General features: G+C 40.0%; 1 protein-coding gene across 1 annotated transcript in view; it reads left to right on the top strand.

Moving 5' to 3' along the window:
* Nucleotides 1-2693: 2693 nt before the first annotated feature.
* Nucleotides 2694-21569, top strand: part of sept4b (septin 4b) — a 30807-nt gene continuing 11931 nt past the window's right edge. Inside the window, 10 exon segments of the mRNA XM_036556762.1 lie at nt 2694-2803; nt 11748-11844; nt 12232-12318; nt 12826-12949; nt 14348-14423; nt 14425-14483; nt 16217-16334; nt 16429-16530; nt 17347-17443; nt 19492-19654. Coding sequence (XP_036412655.1) covers nt 2711-2803; nt 11748-11844; nt 12232-12318; nt 12826-12949; nt 14348-14423; nt 14425-14483; nt 16217-16334; nt 16429-16530; nt 17347-17443; nt 19492-19654 — 1016 coding nt within the window. The 5' untranslated portion in view covers nt 2694-2710.

Here is a 21569-nt window from a genome sequence, read left to right as displayed (position 1 = left end):
AAGGAGTTTGTTTGTGTTCATCTTCTTTATCTTGTGAGATGGTTTGATTCAGATGGCGTAGTCACCTTGATAGTATGAAAAAACTCTCGTTTCTGAAAAGAGGACAGTCTTGACCTACTCTCAGACAGATTAAAACGGGCGTTTTCTATTTCTAGCTGAGTGAAAAGTAGGCTGAACGCCAAACTGGAGTGCAGAGCAGACTCTAACGCAGAAATTTAAGTGCAAGCTATTCATTTTTCAGGAGAGGTTTCTGAGGAAATCAGATATAAGAGAATCCACTTGCATAATGAAGGAGAAAGTCAAAGAAAACTAAGTGAGTCTCCAAAACGAATTTGAAAAATGAATAGAAGCTCCAGAGAAAATGGGGCTCCTAACAACCACCTGGAAGAGCTGGTAGACACCAAAACTGCCCCCCATCAGACAAACAGCACTTAAAGCTTTCATCTTTGAGAGAGAGGAGAAAATCAAGCTGCTTCAGATCTGAAAACATCCACAGGTGTTTCTGTCCATCCTTCCACTGTGAGAAGACGACTCAGCTCTATGGGTCTGAAAGGATGTGTAGCTGTTCAAGAAGAACCTCACTGAGAAAAGGAGACGGACACATCAAACAAAGAAGCTGAACAATGGACTGACCACCCCAGAGTCCAGACCTCAACATCACTGAATGGGTTTGATTACATCATAAAATGATCAACCAGCTTCTAAGACTGAACTTTAGAGGCATGTCTGCAGATTCTTTGAGGAAGTCCTGAAAAGAATGGAAGCTGAAAGTAGATAAATACAGAAAACTTTGATATTATATTGAGTTTTTTACACCGAATGACCGTTTTGACCTGGAATTGAAATAAATCAAGGTTAATTCAGGTTCAGTTTTGTATTCCCACATCACTTTTTTAAACTGAGAATGCTGTGGTTGTACTCTTGGCCACTGTCCTAAAATAGGTCAGTGTAGGCTGTTGGAAAGTAGATTGAAGATTGATCTAGTGGAGCTGAAAACGGGTCACCAGCCCCCCACTAGGCCTGATAATTTCCTGCTTCCCTTCAGCCACCAAATGAAATCTGTTAAGAAGAAGACAAGAACACTTTGTCTTGTGTGTCTTTAAGATTCAAGTTTCTGTTTTTGTGCCTGTCTAGTTTGGAAAGTTTTCAGTCCTGCAATCTTTTGTTAAAGGGGAATTCATATCTTTCAGGATTTCTGCATAATTCTGTGTGTGAGATGTAAACAGAGTGATTCAGAGTGGTTTGATGTGAAATGGTTCAGATGTCTTTACAGTGGTGGTGATAGGAACCAGGGGTCACCATGACTACAACACTAATATAGACATTTTATTTACTATCCAAAACGACCAGTGAACCTACACGAGTCTTCTGAGTTTATATGGAATGTTGATGATGGAAAAAACCATGATAAATTCTCAAAACTATCAAATCAAATCAAATCAAATCAAATCAGATTTATTGTCACATCACAAGAGTACAGGGACACAGGTGAGTGAAAAACTTGAGTGCGAGTTCCACAAATTATGCAGAGAACAGTATTTACACATAGATAAACAAAACTATAGATAGGATAGAAGAATAGATAAAACCAATTTAACTAAAATATATACATATAATCTTACACAATAACTTAAAAATAATAATATTGCACCGAGACATATAATATTGCACTGGGAATGTAGAGTGAGTGTAATCAACCATATACTATATATAGTAATGGATATTACAATGCTATGTAGATGTGCAAGTAATCACACTAGGTGTGGAGGTAGAAGATGGTACAGTAGGTGGCAGAGTATTTAGTAAAGTGCAAGGTACAGGAAGTTAAGTGGAAGCGCATAAAACAGTGTCTCAGTCATCAGGAGGTGAATTCACAACCATTTCATGTAGTAACTTTCTGTGAGGGAGCTTTTAGAGGTGGACGCCTGGTTCCTATCACCACCACTGTGAACAATTCTAACAATTCAGTTATTCAGAAATAAAAAATGGCCTTTAATGGTCCAAAAACAAGAACATGAATGTCTTCAGTGAGTGAAAGTCTTACTTTCTGGGCTTCAGCTTTTGCTCACGCCCTCTTCACTGTGAATAGTTTGGTGAGCTGTATGTGGGTGAGAGTAAAACACTCTATATGGTAGTATTGACTTTTTCTGGCATTACATAACGAGAGTATCACAGATTCCTGTTTCTGCTTTGGCCGCTGCTGTATATTTTAAGAACTTGGCAGGATCGCCGAGCTGTAGGGAGTTCACAAATAAACAGTTGAATAAAACTGGAAGGCCTATACTGTGTGTATTTATACCTCATTTACAGACACTGTAGAAGTGCCTGCTGCATGTACAGCACTGCGGATATCTTACACTCCCAGGCGTAACTCACATAGGCAGCTTGTGTTCAAGTAGACAGCCTGAACTGCTTTCTCTGGCGCCAATTTTAATTTCCAGTGGCTGGATCCAGACCTCGCTTCATCCGCTCCACACAGCTGATTTAATCATTTCACATTTTTCTGTTTCTCCTCTTCCCCTGTCCATCCCTTCCACCAAAAATGGCCATGACGTAATGGGGCCCTTTGTCGCTCTCTTTCGTTTGCCTTGACTTCACCTTTGCCCTGTTCAATGGAACCTATCTCCTCCTCCTCCTCCTCAACCTTCCACCCTAAACCTTCCTCCCTTCATGGTTGGAGATGGCAGATTGTACGGTAGCTCCTGTAGCAATGGAGGACAGTGACCATGAGCCAGATTCTTCGTCCGACGACCAGGACTCCACTCCGACGTCCCCAAAACCCAGGGAGGTTGAGGCTGATCAGGTACTTGACTTTCCTAGCGCCTGCTGTGGATCTTCTTGATGCTAATGGCAGGAAGGGTAACATCCACACGTCTACCTTTAGTGCTTTTGAGTGCATCCCGTCAACCACAGGTGTTCATTTAGGTGCTCCTCACTTTTCTGGGAGCAAACCGTTACGTTGCTGCATGTTGCTATCATATTTAGCAAGCCAGTCTTTTGTCTACAGTGGCTGGGAATTTCTGTGATTCGTAGTAAACTGGCAGTTTGGCACCAAGTATCAGCTTGCTTGTTCAACTGGTGCTGTACAGCTTCTCACTGAATGCCAAACCCTTCACATAGACCACTGTTTGAGAGGCTCTCTTGAGCTGCTTCATCACTTTTCCCACCAGGTGATCTGCACCGCTGCTTTGAGACACTGTTATTCAGCTTGGGCTGGTCGGGGCTGGGAAACCTTAGCTGTGCACTAAAAGCTTCAGCAACTAGAACCACTGCTTACGAACCTTTTTAAGCATTATTTCTGCACATTTAAAAACATGAACTGACCAAAGTGGCAGCCAACAGAACTTAAGGTCCTAGTTCTAGTTGCTCGAGACAGCTGGAACTGTCATAATAACGGGTAATGATTTTATTCTAAAGTGGCTAATTGGGCTACCTTCAATTCTAGTTAGCTTAATTTATTGAGTGTGTTTACATGCACTTAATAATCTGATAACTGCAGAAAATCAGATTTTGTCAGTAATCCGACCAAAGTGTTTACATGCACTTGAGTAATCAGATAATGGGGAAACTCCAGGTCTATATGAGTCAGACAGTAATCAGATTTCTGCTTTGCAAAAGGCCAATAAACTCACAGAAGAAGACGAAACGTAAACGGGATGTAAAACTTAAAGTACATTCCGCAGCTTTTTTTGTTTTTGTTTTTTTTAAACATCACACAGTTTTTTTAGGGTTCCTCATTGACCAAGAGCTCCTCTCAGCATCTTTATATTTATATGTGTAGAACTGCAGTGAAACGTCTCAGTCCATCCAGCATCTATTAGTATAGAAACTGATGTTTTACGTCTCTGTTCTTTTTTTGGATCCTTTTGATCTAAAATGAAATGCTAGAGCTCAAAAGTGGGGGGTGTGAACAACGGTGAGTGTTTATGTGCACTTGAGTAATCAGATAATGGGGAAACTCCAGGTCTACGTGACTCAGACAGTAATCAGATGTCTGCTTTACAATAAACCAATAAGCCAATAAACTCACAGAAGACGACGTGACGTAAACATCACGTAAAACTCAAACTTCATGTGGTGGCTTTTTTTGAAACTTTGGGCCACTTTACCTGAAAATTTGAACACACATCATCTAGAAGATGAAGAATATTTTGAATCCTTCATTTTGTCAAGCATGTATTTGGATTTCTCAGTCTGTGCAGGTGCGAAAAAAGACGGCGGTACCGTAAGCGAGCAGCGTCGCCACTAGATGGAGCAAAACGCTTTTGGAGAGACGCTGCTCGCTTACGGTACCGCCGTCTGTTTTCGCACCTGCACAGACTGAGAAATCCGAAAGAAATCAGAGTAAGAGTTTACATGCACTGAGAAATCTGATTACTGAGCTAAAATCCAGCTTTCTTTATTGGATCTCTAGAACGTACTCTGATCTAAGAAATCGGACTATGCTGTTTACATGACCATTTGAATAATCAGATAACTGCAGAAATCTGATTATGATCAGATTATTGAGTGCATGTAAACACACTCAGTGATTGACATGAAATGATATACTGCACTGTTTAGCACACTCACTCAAAAATAACTAAAATAACACAGAATCGTGTGTAGCATCAAGCAAAACTCTAGTTATGTCCGTCCATATGTCAAAATGCAAGCACACAATCTGTGGAGGCTAGCATAAATTGCTAATTATGTCAGTGTTAGCTTCCTCACTAGCGTACTTTAGCAAACTCTTCACGAAGTAGTAATTCTGACATCAACATACCATTTTAGTTTACATCCTGATGCTGAGAGTGGTGGTGTAACAGTGCTTGGGGACACTTCTGTCACCTGGAAAAGTGAAGAATTTAGGTACCAAAAAACAAAACTGGAGTCTTCAGTGCTGGACCGATGACCAATGGAGGGGTCAGTATTGTCATGCAAGCATCATAATGTGAGTTGATGTCCTATTTGGCGCTTTCCTTTCAGTTTTTGACTCTTTCTTTATTGTTGTGAAGAAAGTTGCCTTCACTGAAAGGCTCCTCTGCAGGTCCACGTCGGGTCCTGTCTGTCAGTTTGATCCAGTTTGCAACGGTCTTTGTGCCACGTGTGCACTTTCAATCAACACCTGCTAATGTATCTCGTCCAGTGAACCATCTGTGAATGCTGAATATGCTGTGCGGACAGATTCTTGTCTGGCCACACTTAAAGAGCTATATATCACTCTGAAATTGCCAAGCAGATCCCTCGAGGTGTCTGGAGTCGGGAAACATCCTCAACCCACACGTTTTTATGCTCACAGTAACACGGCATGGTTTTTCAGCTTCAGCAGGGCTGTTAATACACTTCTGCCAGTCATTTTAGCCACTGACATCGGCCTATTGTCTGACGCACGCACCTAATGATGGTTCTATGATGGTTCTACAAGGGCTTGTTGGTAAAAACAATGGTTCTATATAGAACCAAGAACCCTCAAAGAACCATTTGCATGATTAAATTGTGAAATATTTCTTCAGATTGATGGAGAATGTGCTGTAGATGGTTCTACACCAAACCTTTTTGAAAAGGGTTCCATATAGCACCAAAAAGGGTTCTTCTATTGTGTCAAGCTTGACATTGTAACAATAAAAGAACCCTTTTTGGTGCTATAAGGCACATTCTCCATCAATGTGAAGAACCATTTCACACTTTAATCATGCAAAGGGTTCTTTCAGTGTTCATGGTTCTGTTTAGAATTATTGTCTTTACTAAAGAACCCTGAAGAACCATCTTTTTAAGAGTGTTTTCAGTCCTCCTGTCTGAAAACTAACTACAGCTCAACCCTTGCTCATTTCTTAGTACTGATTCAGGTGTTTATGGCTCACTGGCTGTGTCCGAAACTGACGTCGAGACCTTGCTGTCCGTGGTGTATTGTGATGAAGGTGCCTGTAACTGAATCACATTTGAAGCAGCATTGCAACATTTAAGATTAGCTGTTAGCATTAGCCTTTTTCTCTAACCAAAATGTGTATTTTCCCTTAACTAGACCTCACAGGAAGAGGCTCTGATGCTTTATTGGCTGTGATACCTGAAGTGTTAGCTTATATTAGCTAATTTAACCAAGAGACTTTGCAGTCGAACACAAAAATTAGACATAAATTGCTACACAAACTGTTACGGTTGTTCTAAAATTATAATAAAATATACAGTATCTACTGAAAGTCAGCATTCATAAAGCTCTGTGATTTCCTGCATAAGCTTTTCATGAGATCCGATATAAACCTGCATAACTTCAGTGGTTATAAAGGCTGCTATTCTCAATTTTGATGTCATTTAATGTTAGTGTTATTCACCACTAATACTAATGAGTGTTTTAATCTAATTTAATTTAAAGTGTATAAGGCAGTGACACAGATTAAATGAAAAAGATAAATACCAGAAAATACTGTAGAATTTTAACTAAACGCTAAAGAGATGTTTATTAAAAGTGTGCACTGTCTAATAAAAGGTAGACTGAGCTCCACACATTGAATCCTGCTTATTAGAACAGCCACTGTACAAGTAACACCAACAGATGTTTACAAACAAACACTTTACATTACCCTCCAAATGGAGGATTTTCAGAGACTCCAAACAGAGTGTTTTGATAAAAAAAAGAAAAACTGACAAGATAGCTGAACAAGAGACCAAAGAAACCCACAAATGTGAGAATTTTCTCAGTTAAAAAAATATGATAATCACTGTATTATATTAGTTTAATGTCATTTCAGTGTATTATGGTTGTTTTCTTCATAACAAGCATAAAAAAATCACTAGTAGTATGCTGATGTCTAGGAAGCTAGCTAACTAAATTTTCTGTTCCACCTTAAATAGTGCAGCAGCCCTAAATGTAACTAAAACTCAACAGTGAGGAGCTGAACTTTACCCTCCTCTGCTGTCACTGCAGACTGGCAGGGTCGCCTACAGAGCAGCACTAGTAGCTGTTAATGAAGTAATGCTCTTTTTATTTGAGAGTCCCATTTCATAGGGAAGATTTAAACCACTACCCCTTGTGACTCAGTTCTAAGGGGCAAGGAGACACTGAAAACAAGGGGTAGGGGTGAAGATAAGAAATGGGATTGGGCCTTAGTCTATTATAAAGTTTCAGCACTGTTATATATCAACACCAGCTACTGTAACTGCAGCCTAAGACTGCCAAGGCCTCTAAACTACTACACTGGACAAAACCTGCTGGTTTGTTTGGGGTGTTTTGGTCAGTTCAGTGTTACATAGTTAGCTTAATACTCATTTCAATTCCCTAAAGACATCGAAACTCAGAGGACCTGATGACATTCACAGGGAAAATGACCACGACAACACATATCGACTGTAAACCATTTTAGTTTACAGCAGGACGCAGTTCATTTTTACCATGGAGAAAAACGGCTTTGACCCAGTTCCTAATACAGGCATGATGCTGACGACAGGTTCAGAGGTCTGTTTGTAGATCCTTCATTCTATTAACACATGAATGCTTTGTGTCTAATCACTAAACTGAGTGTTTTCTCTTCTTTCTTTCCTTAATCCTTATTTTCCATCTACCTACATACTTATCCTCCTTTTTGTGCTTACCCGCTCCATCTGCCCATCCCACCTGACCCTGACCCTGCCCCTGAACCTGAACCTAACCCACCCCAGAACTCCAGCCACTCCAAGGACGACTCGGAGGACTCGGAGCTGGAGAATATCATGGGACGTAACCCCCCAAGAGAGGGCCACTCGTTCCCCCACCACGGGCCGCCGGGGGCTGACAGTGAGAGCGAGGGTCATGAAAGCCCCCGCACCCCGGGGACGCCCACCTTTTTGAGGCCTCCTGCTGGCCGCAGGGCCCCGGGGGAGTTAGAGCATGACCCTAGACACGCCGTTCATCGCGGCCTTGTGGACTATAGCCTGCCTTCGCCCATCAGCCCTTCCAGGCCCAAGAGCCCCTGGGGTCGCTTTGACCCCTACGACTCCTCTGAGGTAATGCTGCAGAGGGAAGCAAGGGGACGCTTTGTTCTCGCATTGGATCTGGACTGAAGAATTTGACTTTTTAGGACCAATAAGTGGGAACAAGCTAAAATATACCCTCCACAAATGTAGTCAATCAGCGAAGAGATGTTTAGTCTCTGAATTTTGCTTCTTTTTTTATTATTATTACCATATTTAATTGTATTTATTATTATCATTATTATTATTATTATTTAGGAAAAACCTCTGAGATTAAAAATCTCTTTTTCAGGAGTGTCCTGGCCAGGATAGGGAGCAACACATGATGCTCTCACGAAACAAAACACACATTACAAACCTAAAACAGGCAAATCAGCAATTAACAACCCATAAATAGTCATTTAAAACACTGACAGTCTTTAGTTTTGCACTGAATCTAGCTTAACTAATGCAGCTAACAAGTACTAAAAGCTTAGCATCATACATAAACTAAATTAACTAAATAAATAAATAAAAATAAGCTAAACTTCTTTTTTAACTCTGCATTAAATACTGTTATGCAAAAACAGACAAAGTTAGGTCAAAATTCAGCCAACTTTGAGGTGATAAGCTGTTATAAAGGGGATTTTTCCAAAAATCTGCATAATTCAGTGGTTGAGATGTAAACAAACCATGTAGTTGGGGGCTGCATGAGCTGCGCTAACGTTATTCCTCCTAATAAACAGACACACGTTCAGCTCCGTCTCCTCATTATTCACCACCATCACTGTAATATTTCATCATCAACATTAACACACGAAGGTAATCAGAGGGGACGGTGGAGATCGAGTCTGCAGCGTCTGAGATTTTTAAAACGCAGAGTTAGAAAAGAAAAACATCTCACAGTGAAAGCAGCGTTTTACAGTAGAAATAAATGGAGCTCATTATGCTGGTAGTGAACTATGCTGCCTGACACAGCAGCCTAAAAACCATAGAAACGGACCTTAAACAGAAGTTAGGACCCTGTTGGGGTTTATTCTAAAGTTAGGACAGTATTTAGGAGGTTTAGTCTACTTAGGATGTTTGTGTGATTCTGTTTTCTTATCTGGAGTTAACAATGAAATTATGAAGTCAGGAACTGTTATTCTGTAATAGCTACTGTCCGAAATTCAGTTGTCATGGAGACTAAGCCTTATTACAGATTTCAGAGTTAGCATGTTCCTGTAATATGACTTCTGGTTCCCGTCATCACCACTGTAAAGAACTCTGAGTCAGTAAGTTTCTCTAGAATAGAGCATTTCTTCTCAAACCACCAAAATTTGAAGATCTGGTGGAGTTCCCCTTTAAGAACTCCTGGCTGATTGACTACACTCGATGTGAGTGGAGAAATCAGTTGTGTCCACACTTTAAAATGATGGTTCTTCAAAGGTTCTTCAGTAAAGAAAAGGGTTCCGTACAGAACCATGAACACTCAAAGAATCCTTTGCATGATTAAAGGGTTCTTTGCATTATTAAATGGGTCTCCAAACTGATGGAGAATGTGCTGTAGATGGTTGTATATAGAACTTAAGTAATGGTTCTATGTAGCATCAAAGGGTTCTATTGTTACGATGTCTGGCTTGTAGCAACAGCAGAACACTTGTGTGTACATTTGATTTTTCACCATATTATCTCCGAGTAGAGCTGGACGATATGGCCCCAAAAAAAATTTATATCGTGATACTTCAAGAAATCTTCACGATACATCACGATATTCATTTTTTCAGTTGGAGCAGAGTAAAAAGAACCAGCAGTGCTACATTTAAAAAAAAAATATATATCAGAAACTCTGTATACAATCATTTTTACTCTGTATTTGGCACCAAATCCAGTTCTTCTATATAGAACAGTGAATACTTTGCATGATTAAATGGTTCTTCAAACTGATGGAGAATGTGCTGTATATGGTTCTATATAGCATCAAAAAGGGTTCTTCCATAGTTACGATGTCAAGCTTGTAACAACAGCAGAACCCTTTTTGGTGCTACACAGAGCCCTTTTCAAAAAGGTTTTGTATAGTGTATACATTTGATTTTTTGCCATGCTATAAGTTTGAGTAGAGGTGGGCGATATGGCCCAAAAATATACATCACAATACTTCAAGAAAATTTTTTCACGATACACGATACGTCACGATATTAATTTTTTTTTTTTTAGATATCTGATCAGTTTGGGGCAAAGTAAAAAGAAAATAATACATAATATAAAAGATAGTATTTAAAAAAAAATACTATCAAAAACTGAACACAATGTTTTTTTTATTCTGTATTTGGAACTAAATCCAGTTAAACAGGACTAATTTTGCTCTCTTTATAATGAAACATGCAGTTGGTCAGTTTTTTTTATTTTTATTATATTTTTATTAGGAAATTGCTGTTTAATTTCACAGAAATATACTGACGAATTGCCTCAATGCTACCGGTCAGAGTTTGAGGTCTGAGAATATCCACGATATGTTCAGAAAAGCATATCAACATAATTTATCACCATTAATATATATATTGTCTCTTTGCCCGGCCCTAGCTGTGAGTAAGCTAATGACAGAAGTTAATGGGCTGAAAGTTGGTGCTTCATTTCTGCAGGTGCTCTGTGACGACAGGGCTTCATCGTATTATCCTGAATTCTCTGCTAGAAAGGAAACTGTGTTTGGCTTTGGGACATTAGGTCTGGAATGGAGCGAGAAACAGGGCTCAGACTGAACCACAGCAGCCAGAGCTTTACGCCACCCTGCGCAGACAGACAGACAGACAGACAGACAGACAAACAGACAGCAGCACTTTACTGTAGAAAAGAAAAGCGGATCCATCTGCCTCCTCTGACCGTGTTTAATTTGTGCCTTCCTTTTGGGGACGGAGCAGTTTGGGTCCGGATCTTTGATGGTCTGTCTGAAACGCTGTAGGTCCCATGCTGGTGGTCCTCGCTGCGCTTGTAATTTGGTCTAATTAAAGGTGGCTGCCTTTTTATAAACGTCTTTATATCAGCTAGGGTCTGTTGCCACCACAGAGCAGCTCGTCAGGATCTGTTTTGGCTCTGACGTGGTTTCAGTGTTCAGCTCACTGTTTGTGCTGTGTGTTGTTTGAACTAAAAGACAAAATTAGTGCATGTTGTTATATAATTTTAGCAAATTATTCCTCTTTCAGATGTTTCTCTCAGACTTTTTTGACTTTTTCCATTTTAAGATCAAACTGTGCTGCAGCTAACAGGACCCTCTCTCTCTCTCTCTCTCTCTCTCTCTCTCTCTCTCTCTCTCTCTCTCTCTCTCTCTCTCTCACTATATCTCGGTCTTTCTCTCTCTCTCTCTCTCTCTCTCTCTCTCTCACTATATCTCGGTCTTTCTCTCTCTCTATATCTCGGTCTTTCTCTCTCTCTATCTTTTGCTCTTTTTCTTTGGCTCCATCTCTCTCTCTCTCTCTCTCTCTCTCTCTCTCTCTCTCTCTCTCTCTCTCTCTCTCTCTCTCTCTCTCTTTCGCTCCATCTCTTTTACTTTCCTTCGCCATCTCTCACTCTTACTTTCTTTTGCTCCATTTCTTTCACTTAATCTTTTGCTCTTTCTTTTGCTCCATTACTCTTTCTTTCTCTCTCTATCTCTTTCTTTCTATCTCTTTTGCTCTCTTTCACTCTCTCTTTTGCTTTCTCTCTTTGTCTCTCTCTTCCACTCTCTCTTGGTCTTTCTTTCTCTCCCTGTCTTTCTCACTCTCTTTATCTCTTTTGCTCTCTCTTTTTCTTTTGCTCCATCTCTCTCTCTCTCTCTCTCTCTCTCTCTCTCTCTCTTTCCTTCCCTCTTTCTTTCTTTTGCTCTGTAGGATCAGGATAAAGAATATGTGGGATTCGCCACTTTGCCAAATCAGGTTCACCGCAAATCTGTGAAAAAGGGCTTCGACTTCACTCTGATGGTAGCAGGTAAGACGAGCATTCCCTGTTTTAAAAAATTAAAATGGAGATTTTGAAGAATAATTAGTCCAAGTAAGCTGTGGAGACCCATTTTGAATTCATCGTTTATGTCACAAAAACACATTTACATCTGTCCATCTATTCAGCTAATAGCAGTGTAGCCCCGCCCCTTCAGGCTGAAGCCCAGACTGCTGTCTGAATGAGGCACAATACAGGACAGCCAATCAGAACAGAGCTCATATATATATATATATATATATATATATAGGTCATAGTCATGCAGTAATGGTACATGAGTAGTCATGAGTGGACCTTATATACAGTACATGTAGGAATGTATTACATAGGGCCTTTAAATCTCTCCCTTACTGATTCTCGCTCGTTGTGATCTCTTAGGAGAGTCCGGCTTGGGAAAGTCCACTTTGGTCAATAGCCTGTTCCTCACAGATCTCTACAAAGACAGAAAGCTGCTCAATGCTGAAGGTAACCTTCACCTGTCCTTTGTTGTGTTTGTTTTTGTTTTTTAAGCATATTGATGAATTGTGCAGTAATATCGAACAGCGTGCACTGCAAAACATGCTATCTTGGTGAGTGCTGCGCAGTCACTGCTTTTTTCAGGAAATGCGCTATTCTAGTTTAATCTGGTGAAACTGTCATTCTAATGGCACATAATTGTGCTTTTTTTTCAATAAATAATGCTTAAAACCAATAGAATAACCCTATTTCATTAGATTAAATTAATTAAATAAAAACATCTAGAAATAGGTTAATCAGTCTTATAACATTCTCAGAGCAATCTGATTATTAGTAATGTTAACTATATTGACTAGATTTAAGATGACTGCACTCTCCAGGATAGCATCTCTCAGTGTAGGAAGAAGTGAGTGGGCAATACGAGGCCTTCATTGATATTTGCTGTCATTATTTTTTAAATTGTGATCTGTACACATGCATAGTCTGTATTAGACTCAGTGGTCTCTCTATGTGCAGAGAGAATCACCCAGACAGTGGAGATCACCAAACACACGGTGGACATTGAGGAGAAGGGCGTCAAACTGAAGCTCACCATAGTGGACACACCAGGCTTTGGGGATGCGGTCAACAACACTGAGTGGTATGCAGGTTTCCTGTTCACCAGAATAAATACTTACAAGCCACATTTTGAAGATAATTTTTCAAATGTGAGCATTTTTGCATTTAATTTGCTGCTCGAAAACCATTCGTATAAACAGTTCTCATCTCATGGTGCGTATAGACAGTCCTTGTTAACTCGTAAAGTTGGAAAATTGCCACCCAAAGCTGTTCAGCCTTTACATGAACAATGTGTCCAAAAGGATCCAGACAGTCAGTCATTCTATTGAGTGAATTCAGTGGTCATCCGTTGCTGATGGAGCTGGTATAATCTCCCTAGAAAAGCACTGACCAATCGAATGGGACACTCTGGAGCAGCTGCACATGAGCCTAAGGTCTCCATGCCCAATGCCAAGCATGGGGTGGGCTAGAGGGGTATGAAGCCCCCCAGCATTGGGCTGTGGAGCAGTGGAACTGTGTTCTCTGGAGTGATGATCCAGAACTGACCATCCAACACCAGTACCTGACCTCACTAATGCTGAATCAAATCCTCACAGCAATGTTCCAACATCTAGAAGCCTTTCCAGAAGAGTAGAGGCTGTTACTGCAGCAAAGTGGGACAAACTCACTCAAATCTGTCCATATATGGAAACTAAGCTGCAAAAACTTGTTTTATTACATTGTTTTTTTGATGTCATGAAAACCAACACATTTACATACATCTATCTATTCCACATGCAGCAGTTTAGTCCCACCCATTCAGACTGAAGTTATAAGCAGTGTTTCAGTCTGGACTGGCCAATCACAACAGAGCTCATGCACAGTCTTACAGGCACAGTAACAAAAACAGTCTGTTTAATTCTAAGAGATAAAGAGAGGTTGGAAAACAGTCATGTAGAAATCAATTATGACTGTTTTTGGTACATAAACTCACACATAGATGTCTTAAATACACTTTAAGGGAGAAAAGTAGCATTAAAAATGTAGAATATGGGCCCTTTGATGTAACATATAATGTAACCTAACATGGAAACTGCCCGACTTGTATTTGCTACTCAGTCATTCGAGTGCAGCTTCCTTGTGGAAAAGTTGTGGAAAGACCCCGTCGCTGTTGTCGGAAGAAAACCTTGCATCTCCAAAATGGTAACTTTACAGAAAAAGGAAAAATCCTACTTCACTTTTAATGTAAGTCAGTGGAACCAGAAATTTTTCCGAGTGATTTTCGGTTGTTTCTTTTAGTCCATTCATCATGAAATTTGCACACAATGTAAAGGACAACAGGCATTTTCAAATGATGTTAAAATCTGAAAAACAACAAAAATGGAGTTTCGAGGTTTTCTTCCGACAGCAGCGATATGTAGAGTTTCAGATTAGATTTGAGGAATTCTGGGTAATGTAGTTGTTGCTCAGAGCTGCAGTGTCTCTGTGTTTACTCCCTCAGCTGGAAGTCGGTGGCGGACTACATTGACCAGCAGTTTGAGCAGTACTTCAGAGACGAGAGTGGCCTGAACCGCAAGAAACATTCAGGACAACCGCGTACACTGCTGTCTGTACTTCATCTCCCCCTTCGGTCACGGGTACGAGAACGCGCTCAGACGCTCAGACACACACACACACACACACACGCACGCACACACATGCACACACAGTGTCACACACCTGCAGTCTCTTTACTGTATAGATCAGTCTTTCCAGCAGTGATCAATCACAAATTTGCACATCTTTGCAATGACTCACGATTTTGTCACTTCACATCATTACTTTTGCATTAAACACACACCGTACTGCAAAAAAGCCATTCATAAAAACTAAAAAAATACTTTAAAATGAGATGTATAATATTGCGTTCTACACAGCTTCCTACATAATTTGAGGCTCAAAATGTTCCACTTCATACTCAAGTTAAGCTATCAAGAGCAGAGTCTGCACACCAAGCAAAAGAAAATCAGAATTTTATCTTCTATCAAGTTCAGATCACATCTGAATAAGCACAATCTGTGGATTAACCAGCAGCTTTCAATAATTTTAAAAGTTGTGTATGTCTGTGTGTATATATATTTACACATGCAAATACATTCAATATTTTTAACAATATAAAGGAAAAATGTATTTAGTCATTTTTTGAGCCCGGGCCTAGTTCAGAGTCAGAGGATGTTCTTCTAAATAGGTTGGAAAGCACTTTGTTTTGCTTTTTCTCTGAATATTTGATTGCAGACATATAGTGCTTATTTTGTATACAAGTTTTGTTACATAATTTAGTTGAAGAAATATATCAGGCTTATCTCAGTTTTCTTGCAAACTCTCCCCACACAAAACGAAAAATAGTGCAAACACTGAGAGAAGCAGCTTGAAGAATCAAACATTTTAGCCTGAAACAATCAGGGAAAGGCAGCGACGTCCTGGTGGGACTGTAAACTCATGAATGAAATAATTTACAGTTCTGAGCTGTATTGTGATCTGTTATTATGGTACTGTATGGAGGTCCTTCAGTTGTTGTTGTTGTTTAAAGTCGCCCTCTTCTGGAAATATTTAGTAATTACATCAGTCTGGAAGGTCACCTTCCTTTGAAGCTCTCCTCCAAGTGAGAAAATGACTCAGCAATAAAAATCTAATTTAGTAGAACTGTCCATTTTATCCCACTGCACTGGCCACTTTATTAGAAACGCCTACCTTGTGCTTCCACTCACTGGCCACTTTATTAGAAACACCTACCTTGTGCTTCCACTCACGCCACTTTATTAGAAACACCTACCTTGTGCTTCCACTCACTGGCCACTTTATTAGAAACACCTACCTTGTGCTTCCACTAACTGGCCACTTTATTAGAAACACCTACCTTGTGCTTCCACTAACTGGCCACTTTATTAGAAACACCTACCTTGTGCTTCCACTCACTGGCCACTTTATTAGAAACACCTACCTTGTGCTTCCACTCACTGGCCACTTTATTAGAAACACCTACCTTGTGCTTCCACTAACTGGCCACTTTATTAGAAACACCTACCTTGTGCTTCCACTAACTGGCCACTTTATTAGAAATGCCTACCTTGTGCTTCCAGTATGTAGGTGCACAGTTAGAGGCTGCAGTCCATCTGATGCTGCACTGTTTATCACCCCTCTACTCCGTTCACCACTGGTCAGTTCCTGACCACGGGACCTCTGTTTCCCAGCGATTATTTGGGTGGTGGTCCAGTCTCAGCACAGCAGTGACACTGACATGATGATCACTTGTGTGATGTATGATCATCCCTAGTTGTGAAATCGTCTCAGTATTGTGATTCATTATAATTGTCTGGTTCTTTGTGTCCAGTCTCAGACCTTTAGATGTTGAGTTCATGAAAGCCCTACATGAGAAGGTCAATATTGTGCCTGTGCTGGCCAAAGCAGACACACTCACGCCCAGCGAGGTCAAGAAAAAGAAAATCAAGGCAAGTAATCAACCTTGACAACAGCATAAAAAACTTCAGATTGCTTTGTTCTAATAGAACTTTTGTTTTTTTTCTTTTTACTCACATCATGCAGATTCGAGAGGAGATCGAGCAATATGGGATCAAAATCTACCAGTTTCCAGACTGTGATTCAGATGAGGACGAGGATTTCAAACAGCAAGACCAGGAATTAAAGGTACAGTTTGACCATTAAAGGCCGGACAGTCTTGAAACTGTAGTCCATCTGTTTCTCTGCATACTCTGTTACCTTGTTCTTCAATAGTCAGGACCCCCACAGAGCAGGTATTATTAGGGTGGTGGGTCATTCTCAGCACTGCAGTAACACTGACGTGGTGGTGGTTTGTTAGTGTGTGTTGTGCTGGTGCGAGTGGATCAGACACAGCAGTGCTGCTGGAGGTTTTTTTTGTCCACTCACTGTCCACTCTATTAGACACTCCTACCTTCTCAGTCCACCTTGTAGATGTAAAGTCAGAGACGATAGGTCACAGGACGCTGCCCACAGGACGCTGTTGGCTGGGTATTTTTGGTTGGTGGACTATTCTCAGTCCAGCAGTGACGCTGAGGTGATTTAAAAACTCCAGCAGCACTGCTGTGTCTGATCCACTTAGACCAGCACAACACACACTAACACACCACCACCACGTCAGTGTTACTGCAGTGCTGAGAATGATCCACCACCCAAATAGTACCTGCTCTGTGAGGGTCCATGGGGGGTCCTGACCTCTGAAGAACAGGGTAACAAAGTACGTAGATAAGCAGATGGACTGTTTGTAACTGTAGAACTACAGAGTGAAACTATATGGTCAGTGGAGCTGATACAGTGGTCATTTCTTTCCTCATCTCTCTCTTTCTGTCTCTTTTTCTCTCTCTGTCTCTCTTTCTCTCTCTCTCTCTTACTGTCTCTCTGACTCTCTCTCTTTCTCTGACTCTCTTTCTCTCTCTGACTTTCTCTCTGACTCTCTCTCTCTCTCCCTCTCTCTCCCATCTGCAGGACAGCATTCCGTTCGCTGTGATCGGCAGCAACACGGTGGTGGAGGCGAAGGGCAAGAGGGTCCGCGGCCGTCTGTACCCCTGGGGTATCGTAGAAGGTATTACAGTGGCTTGATTATTAACTCTTAAAGTCTAAACTCCAGAACGGTAATTTTATAGGAGAAGGACAAATGTAATAATTTCTAACGTGCATTACTGGTACTGTGATTCTATTCCAGGTAATTTTGGACCTTTTCTGTTGATCCGTCCATCATGAATTTTTCATAAAATGTGAAGAAAAGCTGGACTTAAAAAACAGCTGGACATAAAAAAAAGGTTTTATTCCAGCAGCGATAATGTGTATTTTCGTAATGAATTACATTATTAGTTACATAATGAATTACGTTATTAGTAACATAAAATTCATTTACAGTCAGTTCATATTCTGTATGGACAGATTTGATTCTGTCGACGTTTCTGTTTGTTTTGATGTCTGTAACAAAAATGTGGCCAAAGATTTAGTGTCAAAATGAAGTAATCAAACCACCTTGGGAGCCACAGCATTTTATGTCCATTTTAAAATTGTGTCTGTAAATGTGTCTCAGTATGTGCTGATGTACTAGTAAAGACTAAAAATATAATATAAATGAAAACACAGACTTACTTTGCTCTACTTTAAGCTTTAGCTCAGCTATAGCTGCTATTCTCGCATCTCCAGCAGGAAAATTTTCATTAAAAGTAGAACAGTTTCTTGTAAAATGTCTCTCAACGTTTGACTTTTTACAAGGCTGAAGTCACTTCTCATTCGCCAGCTTCTTATTCAAATTCTTCCGTCCCACCTTAAATAGTGTCTGAGGCTCCAGAATGTAACTGCTGCACCATTTAAGGTGGAACGGAAAAATTCAACATATATATTTATGTGTGTGTGTGTGTGTGTGTGTGTGTGAATATAGATAAATATGTATATGTAGATGTATCTACGTATCAGAATGGAATTAAATGCAGGAACGATTTATTCCCAGTAATTTGGGACGGTTTCTATTTGTCCATTCATCATGATATTTTACCACAGTGCAAAGGGCAGCTGGGATTTTCAAATTATGTCAAAATATTAAAAACATCAAAAACAGAGATGGAAAGTGATGCTATGTTGCGTTACATGTTTTTACTGCTTTTCTAAGTGAAAATAAGTGAACACATCCTCTATAGAGACAACAATTTTACCTAAATTCAGTGCTCAGCTTCTATTTATCTGCTCAGTTTAACATACTGGAATAACAAAAACATAAATATAACCATAACTTTAAAAACAGTGTTACCCCCATTTGTTAAATTCTGCAAATTAAACAGTAATTGTGTATTAAAATGTGCAGAAGTGTGTCTTTGTAGAGGATGTGTGACTTATTTACACTAACAAAATCAACAAAATGTAAAAGCTGGACATATAAAAGTTATTCTACTTACAAACATATATGTATTATTATTATTATTGTTATTATTATTATTATTATTGTCATTGTTTTGCACTATTATACAGTCTTTAAGATTTTATTTTTAAAATGAAATAATAAATGTATGTTATAATGAAAAAAAACAGGGTTCCTGGTAAATCATAACTTTCATATCAAGTTGCATTAAAATGGTAAACCACTGATTTTGCCCAATCTGGCAACCCTGAACATGTGTCTGGCTCTGTATGAACAGCTGTGAGTGGAGCAGGGGTGTTTTAAATCATTAAAATTGAAAACAACGTTTTGGTCAACTTTCAGTGATGAGGGAAGTGATGATGTTTAAGCTCCTCAAAACCACTTTATACCAGAACACAAAGTCTTTATGAGCCGCCACAGAATAACTTGCCTTCACAGCTCTGAACAGCTGCCCAGCTCCCGTTTATTATCTGTAGTAAATGAGACTGAGAGCATGCGAGAGCTGTAGGAAACCTAACTGGACTGCACCTGGAGACGAAACTGTTACTGTCGCCTCTAACTGCCAGAGTCTGCAGATCTGGATTATCGTTTGTTCCTCCACTGAAGAGCTCGGCTTCATAATAGTAGAAAACATGTTGGTTATTCAAAGATGTTCGTTTATTGAATATTTTAATTATGGAATCTAATCAAATATCTCCTGCCGCTCTAAGAGGTTCTGATTGATGATGTGTGTTTTCCAGTGGAGAACTCTGCGCACTGTGACTTTGTGAAGCTGAGGAACATGCTGGTACGCACACACATGCAGGACCTGAAGGACGTAACCCGTGAAACCCACTACGAGAACTACAGGGCCCAGTGCATCCAGAGCATGACCCGCATGGTGGTGAAAGAGCGGAACCGCAAGTAAGAAACACACAGAACATGTGAACTTTAACCCTCAGGAGTGACAGCGGTCACTGACGGTAATGTTGTGAAGTGTTATATGAATTATTTCTCACTTGTAACTCATTGAAACAGGTGGAGAAATGATGTGGAACGGTTCTACATTTTCACTCCACACCACATAATACACAGAACAAAATACTGTCTGATGGTCAAAATCAGTCAAATATATACTGACATAAATAGACTGATTTTGACCCCTTATTGAAACCAAGGATTTGGAGACCCCTAGTGGCGAGTCTATGTCCATTGCATGCCTCCAAAAATAAATACAAGGAGAATACTGTTAAAGCTACACTATTAAAAAATGGTTCATCAAGGGTTCTTCAGTAAAACGGTTCTATATCGAACCATGAAAACTCAAAGAACCATCTGCATGCTTTAGTGGTTCTTTGCATGGTGAAATTGTTCTTCAGATTGAAGGAGAATGTGTTGTATATGGTTCTAGGTTCAGCTGCTGTTACACATCATAACAATAGAAGAACTTATTTGGTGCTGCATAGAACCCTTTTCATAAAGGTTCTACATGTACAGCACATTCTCCATCTGAAAAACAATTAAGGCATGCAAATGGTTCTTTGAGCGTTCGTGGTTCTTACAGGACCATTATCTTTACCACAGAACCCTTGAAGAGCTGGGGATTTTTTTTGATAGTGTAGCAATGCAGATTTTAGCAAATAATTTTGATCAATAACCGTTGAATAGTTTGCAATTAATTGTTAATGGGGAAACCTGAAGGACACAGCCCATAAAAATATCAATTAAAAATATCAATTACAAAACTAGCAGTTAAAAATATCAATTAAAAAATATCAATTACAAAACTCCACCTTATATTTGTGTCACTCAAACTCCAATGTCAACATGTCATTAACTCGTTAAACTACAGGACTGGGCTTCAGACTAAATTCACTTACACGACCAATCTCTAGGCTATGTTCACACAGCACGTAAAAGTCCCAAATCAGATTTTCTCACCAAATCTGATTTGGCTGTTCACATTATCTTTTAAATGTGATCTGTATGTGACATCAGTCTGAACAGATCAGCGTCACGCTGCTTCACGCGGCTCATCCAGAGGTAAACAATCACGACTGCCAACAAACGCCAGTCGCTCCCGGAGGATCAGCTTCATCTTCACCAGCATCACAGGAGCCATCATGAATCTTCACTGAGTGACAGCTGGGCTCATCACCCAGAATATGTTCGAGTTCGCTGTAAAAAGGGGCGCGGTCACTTCTTTGGTTCGCTTTCTCGAATTCTTTAAACTTTGCTTTCAGACTTTTAACTGTTCTTTAACGCTGCAGCCTCGTTCTCCTACGGCCGCGTTCGGACATTCCTTTCGAAATCTCTTAGTCTTTTAGAATTTTTTGGTACAGAAACATCAGCCCAAATGTTTATGAGTCTCAGCAGTGCGAAATTATGACGAACGTCGAGTTGAACTGACGTAAAAGCCACATGAATTCTAATCTGGCTGCTCAGACTGAGTCGCACTGCCACAGATCGGATACGTATCAGATTTCCGTTCCACATATAAAAGCGTCTCAAATCGGAATTGAAAATGTCAGATTGAGTGTGTTTATCTGTTCAAACTGACACACATCTGTGTCACATATGAAGAGAAAAGATCAGACTTGGGTCACTTTTACCTGCTGTGTAAATAAAGCCGAAGTTACACCTCAACTATTAAGTACTGTCTACTGTATACGTCTCTTTAACATGATGATATGTTCAGAACCAGTCAATAAAACCTGTTGCCATGGAAACGGGATGGCAGCCTCTGGTGAATTTTTGCGTCTCGTGGAAAAAAAAACAGGATAGAATAGAACAATGTGTGCAAGACAAACTCGATAAAACTGAGCACCTATAGCCACAG

Source organism: Colossoma macropomum, unplaced genomic scaffold (genome assembly GCF_904425465.1).
Source record: "Colossoma macropomum unplaced genomic scaffold, Colossoma_macropomum, whole genome shotgun sequence".
NCBI classification, from domain to species: Eukaryota; Metazoa; Chordata; class Actinopteri; order Characiformes; family Serrasalmidae; genus Colossoma; species Colossoma macropomum.
This window is presented reverse-complemented; position numbering and strand designations above follow the sequence as displayed.